Source organism: Pelmatolapia mariae, linkage group LG16_19, assembly GCF_036321145.2.
Source record: "Pelmatolapia mariae isolate MD_Pm_ZW linkage group LG16_19, Pm_UMD_F_2, whole genome shotgun sequence".
NCBI lineage: Eukaryota > Metazoa > Chordata > Actinopteri > Cichliformes > Cichlidae > Pelmatolapia > Pelmatolapia mariae.
Genome location: NC_086241.1, coordinates 25,653,909 through 25,667,414, shown reverse-complemented (window position 1 = coordinate 25,667,414; position 13,506 = coordinate 25,653,909). Strand labels below are relative to the sequence as shown.

General features: G+C 43.1%; 1 protein-coding gene across 1 annotated transcript; it reads left to right on the top strand.

The window, feature by feature from the left end:
* Positions 1-8,086: 8,086 nt before the first annotated feature.
* gdf3 (growth differentiation factor 3) lies at positions 8,087-10,061 on the top strand. The gene is made up of 2 exons (XM_063500148.1): positions 8,087-8,363; positions 9,208-10,061. The coding sequence occupies exons 1-2, from the start codon at positions 8,087-8,089 to the stop codon at positions 10,059-10,061; spliced, it is 1,131 nt and encodes a 376-aa protein (XP_063356218.1).
* The last annotated feature ends 3,445 nt before the right edge of the window (positions 10,062-13,506 follow it).

Genomic DNA, 13,506 nt, shown 5'->3' with positions numbered 1-13,506 from the left:
TTAAGAAAGAGTATATCAGAGGAGACGGCTCTGATTGAGCAGATTGGAGACAAAGTTAGAGGCAAGTTGGATAGCAGATTTACCGGGGGGGATGTAGACCAGCGGTCCCCGGGCCACGGACCGGTAACGGTTGGCAAGAGTTGAGGCTACGATGTGAAATTTATGGTTTTCAGGGTTTTTATCGGTTTTTAGCGTTAACTCTGTTTCCCTGGGTCTTTTCCCTTGTGTTATAAATAATTATTCTTTGTTTTTGGTACTGGTTTTATTTGTTGAATTTATCCACAACAGCTTAAAGACCGGTCTGTGAAAGTATTGTCGGAAATAAATCAGTCCGAGGCGCAAAAAAGGTTGGGGACCCCTGATGTAGAGGGTAAATGAGGACATGCAGATGGTTTCTGCGACAGAAGAGGTTGCTGGGGTTCAAGTGACAGGTGATCAGCTGTGTAACCTCTAAAAGGAGATGCTGTAAGAAGGTGAATCATGCCCCACCAGCCGTGCCTCTGCTTTGAGTCCTGCTCTGCAGTTTGAGAACCATTTATTTAAGGGCAACGCAATGCTGGCCTGCAAACACTGAGCCGGATACTTTAAACATGGCCAAATTTTCAATTAATATATATATATTTTTTAATACTTTATTGATTTTCATCTTATTTTACATACAGAACTAAAGAGGGCAAGGGAAACCAACACATTCACATATGTTCACATAGTCCGAAATATACATCGCCTCGTTTTACTTTCATATATTACATATTACACAGGTGCATGTTCCATTCAAACAAATTTGCAGTTGTCCCTCTGCATCACAGAGGTATCAGATTCTAGTCTCTAGACGTATAACGATCCCATCTTTCCCAAAGTCTCTCTCCTTTCTCCTTCTGCAGCCGCAGTGAGAAGGTAATCAGTTCCATATGATGAATTGTGTTAATAATGTCTACGACCAACTTCCGTGTGGGGGGGCTTGTCTGTAACCAACATTTAGTAATTGCCTTTTTGCATGCAACCATAATTATTTTCAGTAAGTATGAGTCTCTTTTATTTATATCCTCAGGGATATTCCCAAGGTACATGGTACTAAAGGAGAAGTCCAGTGTTACTTCCAGCACATCCAACACCAATTGTTTAATCTCCTCCCAAAAGGTCTTCAGTTTAGGGCACGACCAGAAGACATGGAAGCAACCTGCAGCGACCTCCCCGCACTCCCTCCAGCATGAAGCGCCTGAACCACTTATTTTGGATTTCTGCTTTGGTGTGATGAAGAATCTAATTAAATTCTTCCATCCAAAATCTCGCCATGTTAAAGAATTTGTGGTAGATAACACATTCTTCCACATCTGTGACCAATCTTCCTCTGAGATAGTTATACCTGCTTCTTTTTCCCATCGATGACTGACATATCTTGTTGAGGTCTTTTTCATAGCTATAAAACTTCTATACACTTTGCCTATAGTGCCTCTTATACTGTTCTCACCATAAGCATCCATAAATATTTGGATCACCCCACTAGCATCTGCGTCAGGCATTCTAACTTCCTTCCGGAAGAAGCTCCGAACCTGTAGGTAACGATAAAAATCTTCCCTGCCGATCTCGTAAATCTGACACATGTCCTCAAAATTTATCACCTCCCCATGCTTAACTATCTTACAGATTGCAGTGATTCCATGCCTGGACCACTCCCTAAATTTATGGTCTAACAATGCTGGAAGAAAGCGTGGGAGATACGCTGGCCATCCCAGCAACCCTATTTCCCTATTAAGACCAAAAATTTTAATCACATCTGCCCATTTTTTCAGGGAAAAGCTTACACAGAAATTTTGCATCTGATACGCCTGTGGCAAACTCTCAAGAGACCCCAGAACAGACTGTATTGGGAAATCCATCAAGGAAAGCTCAATGTCCTTCCATTTTGCCTCATACTTAGAGTTACACCAGCACACTAGAGGTCTGATCTGGGCTGCCAGATAGTAATCCTCAAAGCACGGTAGGGCCATGCCCCCCCGCTCACCAGGCAGCTGCAATGTTGCATATCTCACTCTCGGTCTTTTATTTCCCCATATGAATCTTGAGCAACGCATATCCCACTCCCTAAATTGTTTTGCTGGAACCTCCACTGGAAGTGCTGCAAACAAATATAGCAGCTTTGGGAGGATATTTATCTTTATCGCTCTAACTCTGCTGCCCAGATCGAGGTGGAGCAGACCCCACCTCTCCAGATCTTCATATATCTTCTTGTTCACCCGATTATAATTAACTTTATATAACAATGCAAGGTCTTTTGTCAGCAGGATCCCCAAGTACTCCATTTGAGATTGATGCCATCCGAATCTATAATTAGCTACCAATTGTCTTGAGGGGTTAAAGAAGAATGTCAAGATTTGAGTTTTTTGAATGTTTAGTCTATAACCAGACAGTAGGCCATATTCTTCCAGCATCTCCATAAGCAGAGGGATTCCCTCTTCCGGGTTTCCTAGCGCTACCAGCACGTCGTCTGCATACAAGCAAATTTTATTTTCCACGTTCCCCGTTGTGACCCCCTCCAATCGAGTCTCTTCCCTGATGCATTGAGCCAACGGCTCAATGAAAAGGTTAAAGAGCAGCGGGCTCAACGGGCAGCCCTGCCTACAGTCACGTTGTAGTATTATCCGATTTGAGAGGCTGCCGTTAACTTTGATCCTCGCTGTTGGAGACATATAAATCATTCTTATACATTGAATAAACCTGTCACATAGCCCAAATCTCTTCAACACATGAAACAGAAATTCCCACCCGACCGTATCGTATGCCTTTTCTGCATCAAGCCCAATGAGAACTGTTCCAGTTTTCCCTTTAAGTATCTGGTCAATAATATGAATGGCCCTTCTGATATTATCGTGTGTTTGTCTGTTACCAATGAAGCCTGTTTGATCCTCCTCAATCAGCGTGGGCATCAATGTACTTAACCTCTTAGCCAAAATCGCGGCAAATAATTTATAGTCTATATTTAACACGCTAATAGGTCTATAACCTCTGGGGTCAGTTTTATCCTTCCCTGCTTTTGGTATGACAGAGATATACGCCTCCCGCCACGATGGTGGGAGCGCCCCCCACTCAGAGTGTAATTGAAAGAGGCCTTTAATAGTGGGATTAAGGGTTCCCTCATCTGCCTATACCACTCTGGTGGGAATCCATCACAACCTGGAGCTTTGAAAGTCTTGAGTTTTGAGATCCCAATGTTAATTTCTTCTGCTGATATTTCTCTGACGAGTTTTTCATTCTGCTGCTTACCTATAAATGGTAGATCTAAGCTGGATAAGAAATTCTGAATCTTATGCTCATCTGCTTTATCCGGTTGTGTGTATAGCTCAGCGTAATATTCTTCAAATGCTCTCTGAATTTCTTCGAGTTTATTAGTTATCTTATTTGTTTTTAAATTTCGAACTTTATGAACAGTGTTCTCCTGTTGTTGCCTCCTGAGTCTCCATGATAATAGCCTAGCGGCTTTGGGTCCTGCCTCATAACACCGTTATCTATTATATTTTAATTTTCTTTCAATTTCCTCACTTAAAATTTTGTGGATCTCCTGTTTAACCGGCCTCATCTGCTCCAATACCTGGGGGCACCTTGTAACGGCGTGCAGTTGTTCCAATTTTCCCAAATTTTCCTGCAAATCTGACAACTTTTTTGCTCTCACCTTCTTTAGGACTGCACATTTTGCAATAATTTTACCCCTAAGGTATGCCTTAGCCGCATCCCATAAAATTGTAGGATTAACTGTTCCATTGTCATTCAGTTCTAAATATGTTTTTAACTCCTGTCCCATTTCTCTTTTAAACGAGTCATAATTTAACAGACCTGTGTTAAGCCTCCATAAGGTGTTTTTGGGGCTAGCTTTAAACCCAATCTTCATAGTTAATCCTGAATGATCAGATAAATCTCTCTGTCCTATTATACAATCCTTCACTCTGTGGAGATCTTTACTAAAAGTAAAAAAATAATCAATCCTCGAGTGCATATCATGTCTCGCTGAATAAAATGTAAATTTGCGTTCATTTTTGTGTAAATATCTCCATATATCTATAAGCCCCAACTCAGATAACATTGTTTTTACTTGTTTCTCTAATTTAGTTCCCCTCCGGTCTCGGCTAGTTGTATCCCATTTTGGATGGAGAAGTAAATTGAAATCTCCCGCACATATACATGTTCCAACACTTTCTGCGGCAATAAGACTGAATATCTCTTTAAAGAACCCTGTACTACTACCAGGGGGTGCATATATATTACACAGCGTGACATCTTCCTGTTCCATTTTCCCTTTCACCAACACAAATCTTCCCTCGTTATCTTTATGTTCTCCCGTAAACTCAAAACCAACCTTGTTCGGTATCAGAATGGCCACTCCTCGTTTTTTCCCAGATCTATGTGAGGCATAATAAATATTTTTGAATCCCATTCTCTTCCACTTCTCATGTTCCTCCTTTGATAGATGTGTTTCTTGCAGAAACGCAATATCAATTTGTTCCCTTTTTAGCTTTGAAACTATCTTACTCCTCTTAATGGGATTCTTTATACCATTTACATTCAAAGACAGTACCTTATAATACCGCATACATTCTATATATTTCCAACTTATTTTCCTGCACCAACATAGCAATACTCCCAGCCCTCAGAACATATAATAAACATACATGAACAAAGACAGAACTTGTCTTAACCAAACAAACCAGGTCTTCCATGAGAGAGGTTTTTTCTCTCCTCTCAGTCTGGGGGGAAATGCCACAGTGTGGGGCCCCTCTCGTTTCCTATTTTAAAAGAAAAAGGGAAACTAAAAAACAAAAACCATGTGAGTCACCTGCATCGGACCCTCACCACTCCATGATCAAAGGGGGATCGACGTCCCAAGTTCCATCACGGCCAGGGGAGGAGGCCATCCAACCATATACCCCTATATCAGCAGCCCGGTGCACCTGTCGTTCCATGTTCATCTTAACAGCGAAACGGGGTGGGCGGACAGCGGGTGTTACTCCTCCATACCGACGTCCTCCGTGCGCTGGAAAACCTTCAGCTTTTCCCGTGCGCTCCCGCGTAGATTAGCTGTATTCCCGGCACGTCGCGGCCCAACCACGCTCGTCGGTAGCATACTGCTGATCATCTCCGCCGTAATGCCTTTGGGTTTTCTTGTGGCCACCGGTCCCACCGTGTATCCGCGTCTTCTTAGATCCGCCGCAGCTTCCTCCGCGCTATTGTATAGGACCATTCCCGAGTCAAAATGAACCCGCATTTTGGCAAGCGGGGTCTGGAACCGGATGGCATTTTCTTTAAGTACTTTTTTAACCGAGCCATACTCTTTTCTCTTCATTTGTATGTTTTCGGCATAGTCGTGATCAAAGAAAATCCGCTTCTCTTTTATATATACAGGCTTCTTCCATGCAGCGCGTAGGATTTGTTCTTTAATATTGAACTTTAAGAAGCGCACCACCTTTGATCGGGGGGGGGGGGGGGGTGCCCCCGGCGGCGGCTGCGCTCCCAGCGCCCGGTGAGCTCTCTCTATCCCTAGGTTCTTCTCGCTGCCCAAGTCCACACCGTCCCCAAACTCCGATATCATCATGCTTTCCACATACCTTAGCATGGAGGTGCCTTCTATATTCTCAGGGATGCCATATATCCGTATGTTATTACGGCGTGAGCGCCCCTCCAAATCCGTAACCTTCTCTTGGAGCTGCCTCTGGTTATCCAGCAGCTGAACAATGGCATCCCTCACTCCAATGTCCCATTTCTCCTTCCCTACCATGTTTCTTTCCATTTCTTCCAGACGTTTCCCCACCTCCTCGATCCTGCGGCGGTAACCTGTTGGTTTATCTCGTGTGTTAACTCGCTCATTTGGGCTTTCATGTCCTCTTTCAAACTTATTCTCACGAGCGATAGCTCCTTCTTCATCTCTGCCTTAAGGTCTTGCATGCCCTCCGCCACTACTTCACTCACCACCTGTCTGAGGGAGCCTAGCGCTGATGTTGAGGCCTCCTCCGCCATCTTCTCGCCCTCCTGCTCGGAGCGTGTTTCGTATGTCTTGCTCTCAAGTCGCGTTTCTAAGCTTCGGCCTGGGGTTCGTCCCTTCTTACGTTTATCTCCGCTCATTATTCTTGAGGGGAAAGTCACTTTTAATGGATTATATTCTTGAATTGCGGATTATTTTAGCTATCGATGCAGGAGCTCCTGTTTATGCTGCTACTCTCGCCACCATGACACCGGACAAATTTTCAATTAATAATGTAAATATATTAAAAGTACTGATTGTGAGCCAAAGGTTTACAGAGAATACACTGATCACTTGAATGCCAAAGGGATTTTCTGTTTTTATTACAAGCTGATGTCAATGAGGAATTGGACAAGTGGAGGACAAAAGGAGTGGCAGACCTAAAAAACTATCTACAGCAGATTAATAGGACCTGAAAGCCACATCCTTAGGAATTAGGAAACAGGAGAAAAAGCTGGGGTATCCCAAATTACACAAGAACTGGAGTGAAAATCAGTGACAATAGGTACAGAGGAGTTCAGGAGAGAGGTGCAACTGTGAGTGTCTGCAGCCATATGTAAAACACGGTGGAGGCTCAGTCATGGTTTGGGGCTGCATTTCCACCAGTGGTGTTGGAAATCTTGTCAAAATTTATGAAATTACAAATGCAGAAATACAAAGTTACCATTAGGTTTGGATCCACCATGCAATACCATCTGACTGGCAATGGCTTCAGTTTTCAGCATGTCACTGATCCCTGAGCTGCAACATTACCGAAGCAGTGTGGAATCATCTTGACAGAGAATATGACAAAAGGCAGCCAACATTTAAAGTAAAGCTTTGAATGTCCATCAAGAAGCCTGGAGAACTATTCCTGAAGATGCTTAAAGAAATATTAAAAAAAAACTGGCCTATGAGACCACAGGAAGTCTAAGAATAAAGGTGATCATACCAAATATTGATGTTCAAGCTCCTTATAATGCACAAACTCCATTTCTGTATTTCCATTCATGTATGTGTACATTTCAATAAAATCACTGCATCTGTTTCCTATTTTCATAGCAGATTAATAAGAAGAACCACTCTGAGGGTTCACAGAGGGAACATAATATATTTAAAATGAGAAATGGAATATAATGTTTTCTTCTCATGAACAATTTTATCACTTCAGGTCTGTAAGAAGTCTTTATATGAAGCAGTTCGAGAAGTCAAAGTCGCATTATCATGAGAGATCATAGGAAGTTCATACCCTCAACGGGCGCTAGATGGCGCGATAGTCCCACCCTTTGAGCACACTGTGCTTTAGCTTAAACGCTGTTGAATAAACTGGCATGTTACTGCTGTGCCTTCTTATCTGGCAGACACATCCCGGTGTTACCAGTGTTTTCACTGAGATAAAGCCTCTGTTTGACATCACCGCACTGGCGCAGTAAAAGACCTCTCACAGGGTGGCCGGGTCATCCTCCAAGAGAGTCCCCCGGGGGCCCAGAATTCATTGTTGAGCTTATATTGACCTCCGTTTTACAGTGAGGTTCGACTTACAGATCATATAAAACAAGAAACACACATCAGGACTTTTCTCCAAGGTGTATACATTAAAAATAATGAAATAAGCACCAATGAGCAACAAACACAGATCGTTTCCATTTTTAAAACTCGGTTTTTAAAAGAGACCAACAATGACAGAAGAGGGGACTTGAGGCGCTTGAGATGATCATGTTTCTGGAAGCTTCTGCCTTCGACATGTATTGGTGTTTAAAAAACAATCACCTGTAAGTCAAATTACCTGGTGAATTTGACTCATGGAGAATGTGAGTCTGAGCCTATAAACAGGATGGAGGATATAATAAACGCTGATTTTACAGTGTTAACAGTGCGATGTTTCCAGACTGCTTGGTGACTTCATTCAGGAATCTCATTGTTATTTCAGGGGACCTGTCCTGAGCTCAGCCCTCCTCCCGGCTTATATTCGCCCGCTTATCTTCTCATTAACATGATTACGCAGGTGCGCGCCGGGATCTCTGTGAGGTTAAACTAAAAGTTACAGGTGAAGAGGCTCTGGAGCTGCTGAGTCCAAAATCAACCCAAAGTCCGAGCATGACTCCTGTGTTGCTGCTGGCGGTGTGTTTTCTCGGAGCGTGTGCCCTTTCACCCGTGGAGGACACCAACAGACAGGAGCAGCTCCTCCTGAGGTCCCTGGGGCTCTCCGAGAGGCCGAGGCCTGCAGGGAGCCTCCAGCCCCGGCGCCATGTCCCGTCCGCTCTCTGGAGGATGTTTCGGAGGGCCGAGAAGCTCCAGGCCCTGGAGAGCCAGCCATGCACGGTGTCCGAGTACGGAGTCCGCGGCAACATCGTCAGATACGTCCAAGACCAAGGTAGCTACTTGGAGAAGCTGATGTTAGTCAAAACATAGGATGCTGAAGCACTAGACCTATCGATACGAACGCTGGTATTGGTTGATCGATACTTTGTTTCTATCCTTTAAGTTTATTATGTAGCCCACTGACACTACGAAAAATGTCTGAAACCTTTGTGTTGACTGTCACGTGTATTTGATTTAAAGCCTATTACGAGATTTAATATCGAACACCGTCCATGGCTGTCAGCCTGTTAGTGTGCAGTATGCAGCCAGAGGAGGATGCAATGCTGCTGATGGCTGAGATCACAACAGTGAGTGTTTGTGTGAGTGTCAGGGATAGTTATGTTTACCCCAAAGACTCAGTGGTGGCACGAACTCGTTATTTAGATATACATTTTGAAAGAAAAATGATGAAAAAACAGATGGAAATATTGATTAGCTCTGATGTAATTTACTAACATTCCTTCCAGGTTTGCCAATAGCTTTCAGAAATTTCTGGCGTCCAGGGGGGGAAAAATGGCAGATTCTTATAATGTTACAACTTACTCCCCCCCCCCTAAATTAAAGCCTTAAAAAAAGCATATCTGGCCTTTTAATAGCCAATAGCCAAGCTATATTCCATGTCTCTGCAAAGCTAGGCACATATTTATTCATTAAAGCTGATTCAGATACAAAAGGTGAAATAATTACGAGCATTTCATGCTGGTAAGAGACAAAAGCTGTAATTTATTGATGCGAAGACTGAGCTCCGTTGCATAAACAAAATGCACATTCTTTGCTCTGACTTATACTCTTCTCTTGACTCCTGGAAAAACTGTAAGTTCCTTGTTAATCTTGCTGTCTTGGCGGATGTTTTGCAGGCAGGATGGTGTCTGGCTGGAGCAGCAGCTGTCAGGCTTGCCTGGAGAAGCATCTTTTCTTCAACATGTCCATCCTGCAGCCTGTGGAGATGCTATCTCTGGCTCAGCTGGAAATCAAGCTCCACTGGAAGCCCCTCAGTCCCTTGCAGCTGCTGCAAGGGTCCCAGGCCATCAGTGCTTCTCTTTATAAAGTGATCCGATCGACTTTGAAGGGAACTAATCCTAAGGCGAACCGCAGACTCCTGCTGTCCCAGTCGGTCCAGCTGCAGCCCGAATCCACCTCCATCACCATGGATCTCACAGCAGTGGCAGAGAGCTGGCGCAAACCGGGGTCTAACTACGGCTTAATTTTAGAGTTGCTCCCTCTCGGACCAGACCCGGAACAGTTCTTTCCGTTTTATCCTGGTAACTCCCTCCCGCTGGAACAAACCTTCACCTTCCCGTTGGTTCAGGCCTCACTAGTGGCTGTGTCCCTCAACCCAAATCAGTGTCGGTCCAGACAGAGGAGAAGCACCATCCACATCCCCGTGACACCCAGCAATGTGTGTAAAGCTCGCCGCCTCTACATCAATTTTAAAGATGTCGGCTGGCAGGACTGGGTCATCGCCCCGCAGGGCTTCATGGCCAACTACTGCCACGGGGAGTGTCCGTTCCCGCTCAGTGAGAGCCTGAACGGCACCAACCATGCCATCCTGCAGACCCTGGTGCATTCCTTGGATCCAGAGAACACGCCACAGCCCTGCTGCGTCCCCATCCGTCTCTCCTCGATCTCCATGCTCTACTACGACAACAATGACAATGTGGTGCTTCAGCATTACCAGGACATGGTGGTGGATGAATGCGGGTGTCGCTGAAGATGCTGGACACTTCTGATTGGCCTCCAGTCACCAGATATTATCCTCTGATTCATTCAGTTGCTTTGTCCAGTGATGCGAGTCTAGAATTGTTGTTACTGCAATTTGTTAAAACGATTGTTTTTCAATATGTAATGGAATATGTTTGCAGACAGTAATTTTTAAAGAATTTAACCTATTTGTTCTTATTGAAAGCTTTTGTTTGTCTTTTGTTTGAAGTCTAATGAAATAAAATTAGGAAATTAGTGTTTTTCAGTTTTAACAATGGCTTAAGTGGTCTGTTACACATCGCTTGCAATACTGGGCGGTATCGATCCAACACCATTTTCTGAGTCCAAGACCTAAAAGTGAGTTAAGTTTGCTGATTTTGTTTTGAAGTTACAATTTCAAGTTTTGTTTAACGAAAAGCAGATTTTAAGAACCATTTTGCTTTTAATTAGGTGTATTTGATTTAAAGTGACAAAAATCAAGATCTTAGTGTTAAATCTTTGACACAAATATAAATGATGAATTAAAAAAAAAAAATAAATCAGACAACTACACTGATGTTCAAAGAGCAGCTCAGCCCTTAAACATCTTTAGAGCCTCCCTGTGGTTTAAATGTTTGCAAAGATCATCCACTCCTTTATCTGCTTCAATGGGAAATAAACTCTCTTATCTCACCTTCTTGCCTGATAACAGCACCCCCCCTTCCCTCAACCAGCGAGCCAAACCACTGGGGTTGCCATGACGACAGCCAGGAGAGGCTGACGGGTTGGAGTAATTAGTGAGAGATACAGAGAGTTTGTGGTGTGAAGAGGAAGCCTGGCGAGCAGATTCTGTCTTCCAGAATGTTCTTCTGACGCTCTCACTGGGTTTTGGTAATGTTTCTTTTATACAGCAGGTTTTCTTTAAATCTTTAAAAGGCTTGAAGACTTTTTTTCCCCCCGTCTTCCAGTGTTCCCGTGTAATGAATCAACAAAAGCACTAGATTATTATACCAACAACAATACATTAAAAGATGATATAAAAGAGACTACACATAAGTGACTAATGCAGTTCTGTTGTAAGAAGAAAATATTTAGTTTTCATGTTACCAAATGAGAAACCCTCCAAAACAACAGGAAAAATACAATAAAATTCACCTGAATATGTGTAATTACTCACTGTATGACTCAAGTACTTACCTAAATATCCAAATCTAAAACCGAGAGGGAGGTATTTTTATGTGGGTGAACATTACCTCCATCAGAAATCTGCTGGATGATGTCTGTTGTAGGAGAGACCGAAGACAAATCACTCTCACATTCATGCCAATTTAGAGTTGTGAGTTAATCTAACATGGACGTCTTGGACTGTTGGAGGAAGTCGCAGTACCCAGAGAGTGTCCATGCAAACTCAGTCTGCAGGTGGATTAAAACTCTGGACTTTCTTGCTATGAGGTGATGGTGAAAACCACTGAATCTCCACCCTAAACTATGCGTTAAAGCATCCACAGCAGCCACTTCTTCAGCTTTTTCCTGTTTTATCTGGAATGTTTTTTTCTTCGGTACATTTTTTGTGCACTGTGGCGAACCCTTTTGTCACTCTGTTTCCTGTTCGGACCTACTTTTCAACCAGATAGCACTTGGCTTACACACAGGCTACAGAAAACTGCATGTAACCATGTCGATGTCGGTCTAGGTTGCATACCATTAATAACTACTTGTGTAGCCGAACGCTAACGCAAATGAATGAAAAAGCATTGCCAAAAATGCCACATAAGCATTCCAGGGTAATAGAAGAAGAACGCCACCTCATCTTCTTGCTAATGTGGAAAGGAAACTATAAACCTTCTTAATGGCAACTTCTCCAACATATTGGAGCCCACACCTGTTCTCAAATATGACACAAACATCTGCAAATATTACACTCAGCAGTTGCTTTATGTGCGACGTAACTGAGTTTTTCAATCACAAGGTGCATGCAGTGCCCCCACAACGCACCTCTGTGAACATCTGAAGATGAGATTGCAGACAGTAGTAGAAATGATCTGCTGTCTTCAAATTTACTAACATAGCATGTAAAATGTTATTCAGCTTCAGTCCAAGTGACTGAGTAGTATGTCCCTGTACTGTTGATCAGGGTTATATGCTTGAGTGTATGAAATATCTTTACCATTTAAGTTCTTTTGCAATCTTTTGCAAAATCTGTGCAGGTGCATTGACAAAGAAGACTGTGGTTTGACTTTGTGACTATGCTGTGCCTGGAATTTCATGACGAGCTAACAGTTGCTACTTTATATAAAGCATACTGTGTCTAACCTATAGTTACTGAACTCAGTGACTAGGCCCAGCTTGGGTTGGGCAGGCCGTGTCTCCACTTTAGACAAGAGTCTTTGGTTTCCTTGCTCTTCAGCCACCACAACCACTTCCCAACATCCTCATAAGGCCTCTGCCATATAGTCAACATACTTAGTGTGCCAGCTGCGTGCTTATTGTGTTCTCCCTTGTGCTTAAGTTTAGGATCTGTTGTCTCCCAAAGTTGAAAGGCAACATTTCAAGTAGAATTTGCTCACCTGTTCCAGTTGAGTTGGTCCTTCCTGCTGGAAAATAGCCCTCATAACCAGTGACACTTCCCAGTAAAATCCATTGCTGTTTGCCAAGTAGGTCAAACCATTCATAGTCAAATTATTCTCTTGATCAGATCTGTACCATCCCTCCACATTAAACCCACCTGAACTAACTCTCCATTCCTCTCTCCCTTGGCTGGCTGTGTTTCCCAAATCACAACCTGTTGTTTTTATTCCCTTTTCCTAACTACTTTGCATCAGTAAACCAGTTTCAGTGTAATACAGTCTGTCCACTTTAATCTACCGCCACCATTGGCGTAGAGAAAGCCCACAGCCCAAGAAAGGACAGGAAATGGAGTTTGATGAAAGGAGAGAGTTAGTGTGAGCAGAGGAAGAAGAAGAAGCCACTTAAACCCACGCCTTTCAAGAGTCTGTCTTCAGAGACCTGAAGTCAAACAAGTAGAATAAACACACACAGACACACACCGAAACTGTTGTATTTTTCTGATATTGCTTTGAATTGTTTAGTTTGCAATATCTCAACAGAAAACCTCCTTAAAACTAGAACTACATCCCTAAACAACAAACGTACTTTGTTCTTAGTTTTCACTCTACCATTTGTGCAGTTAAAGCCACACAATAGGCTTTTCATTGTGATTAAAACTTTTAAACAAGGAGGAGTGGGGGGAAAAGCATTTATTGTTTTGATAATTTCCATAATCATATTGCAGCAGTATTGTTTCCTTCCTTGAAACATCACTGAACAGACAGAAGATGAATGAAAGTGAGAGCAGAGCAGTAGAGGGAGACAGGAAAAGGAAGGAGCCTCGGGCGCTTCAACAGCTCTTTTCTGTCAAAGACAAAGCCATTTCTACTTCACCCTCTGGGACCAGCAATACACACTCTATCTCTTAC

Coding starts and splice junctions, on each gene's coding strand:
- gdf3 (XM_063500148.1), top strand. CDS start 8,087: ATGACTCCTGTGTTGCTGCTGGCGGTGTGTTTTCTCGGAGCGTGTGCC. Junction 8,364..9,207: donor CAGATACGTCCAAGACCAAG/GTAGCTACTTGG, acceptor GATGTTTTGCAG/GCAGGATGGTGTCTGGCTGG.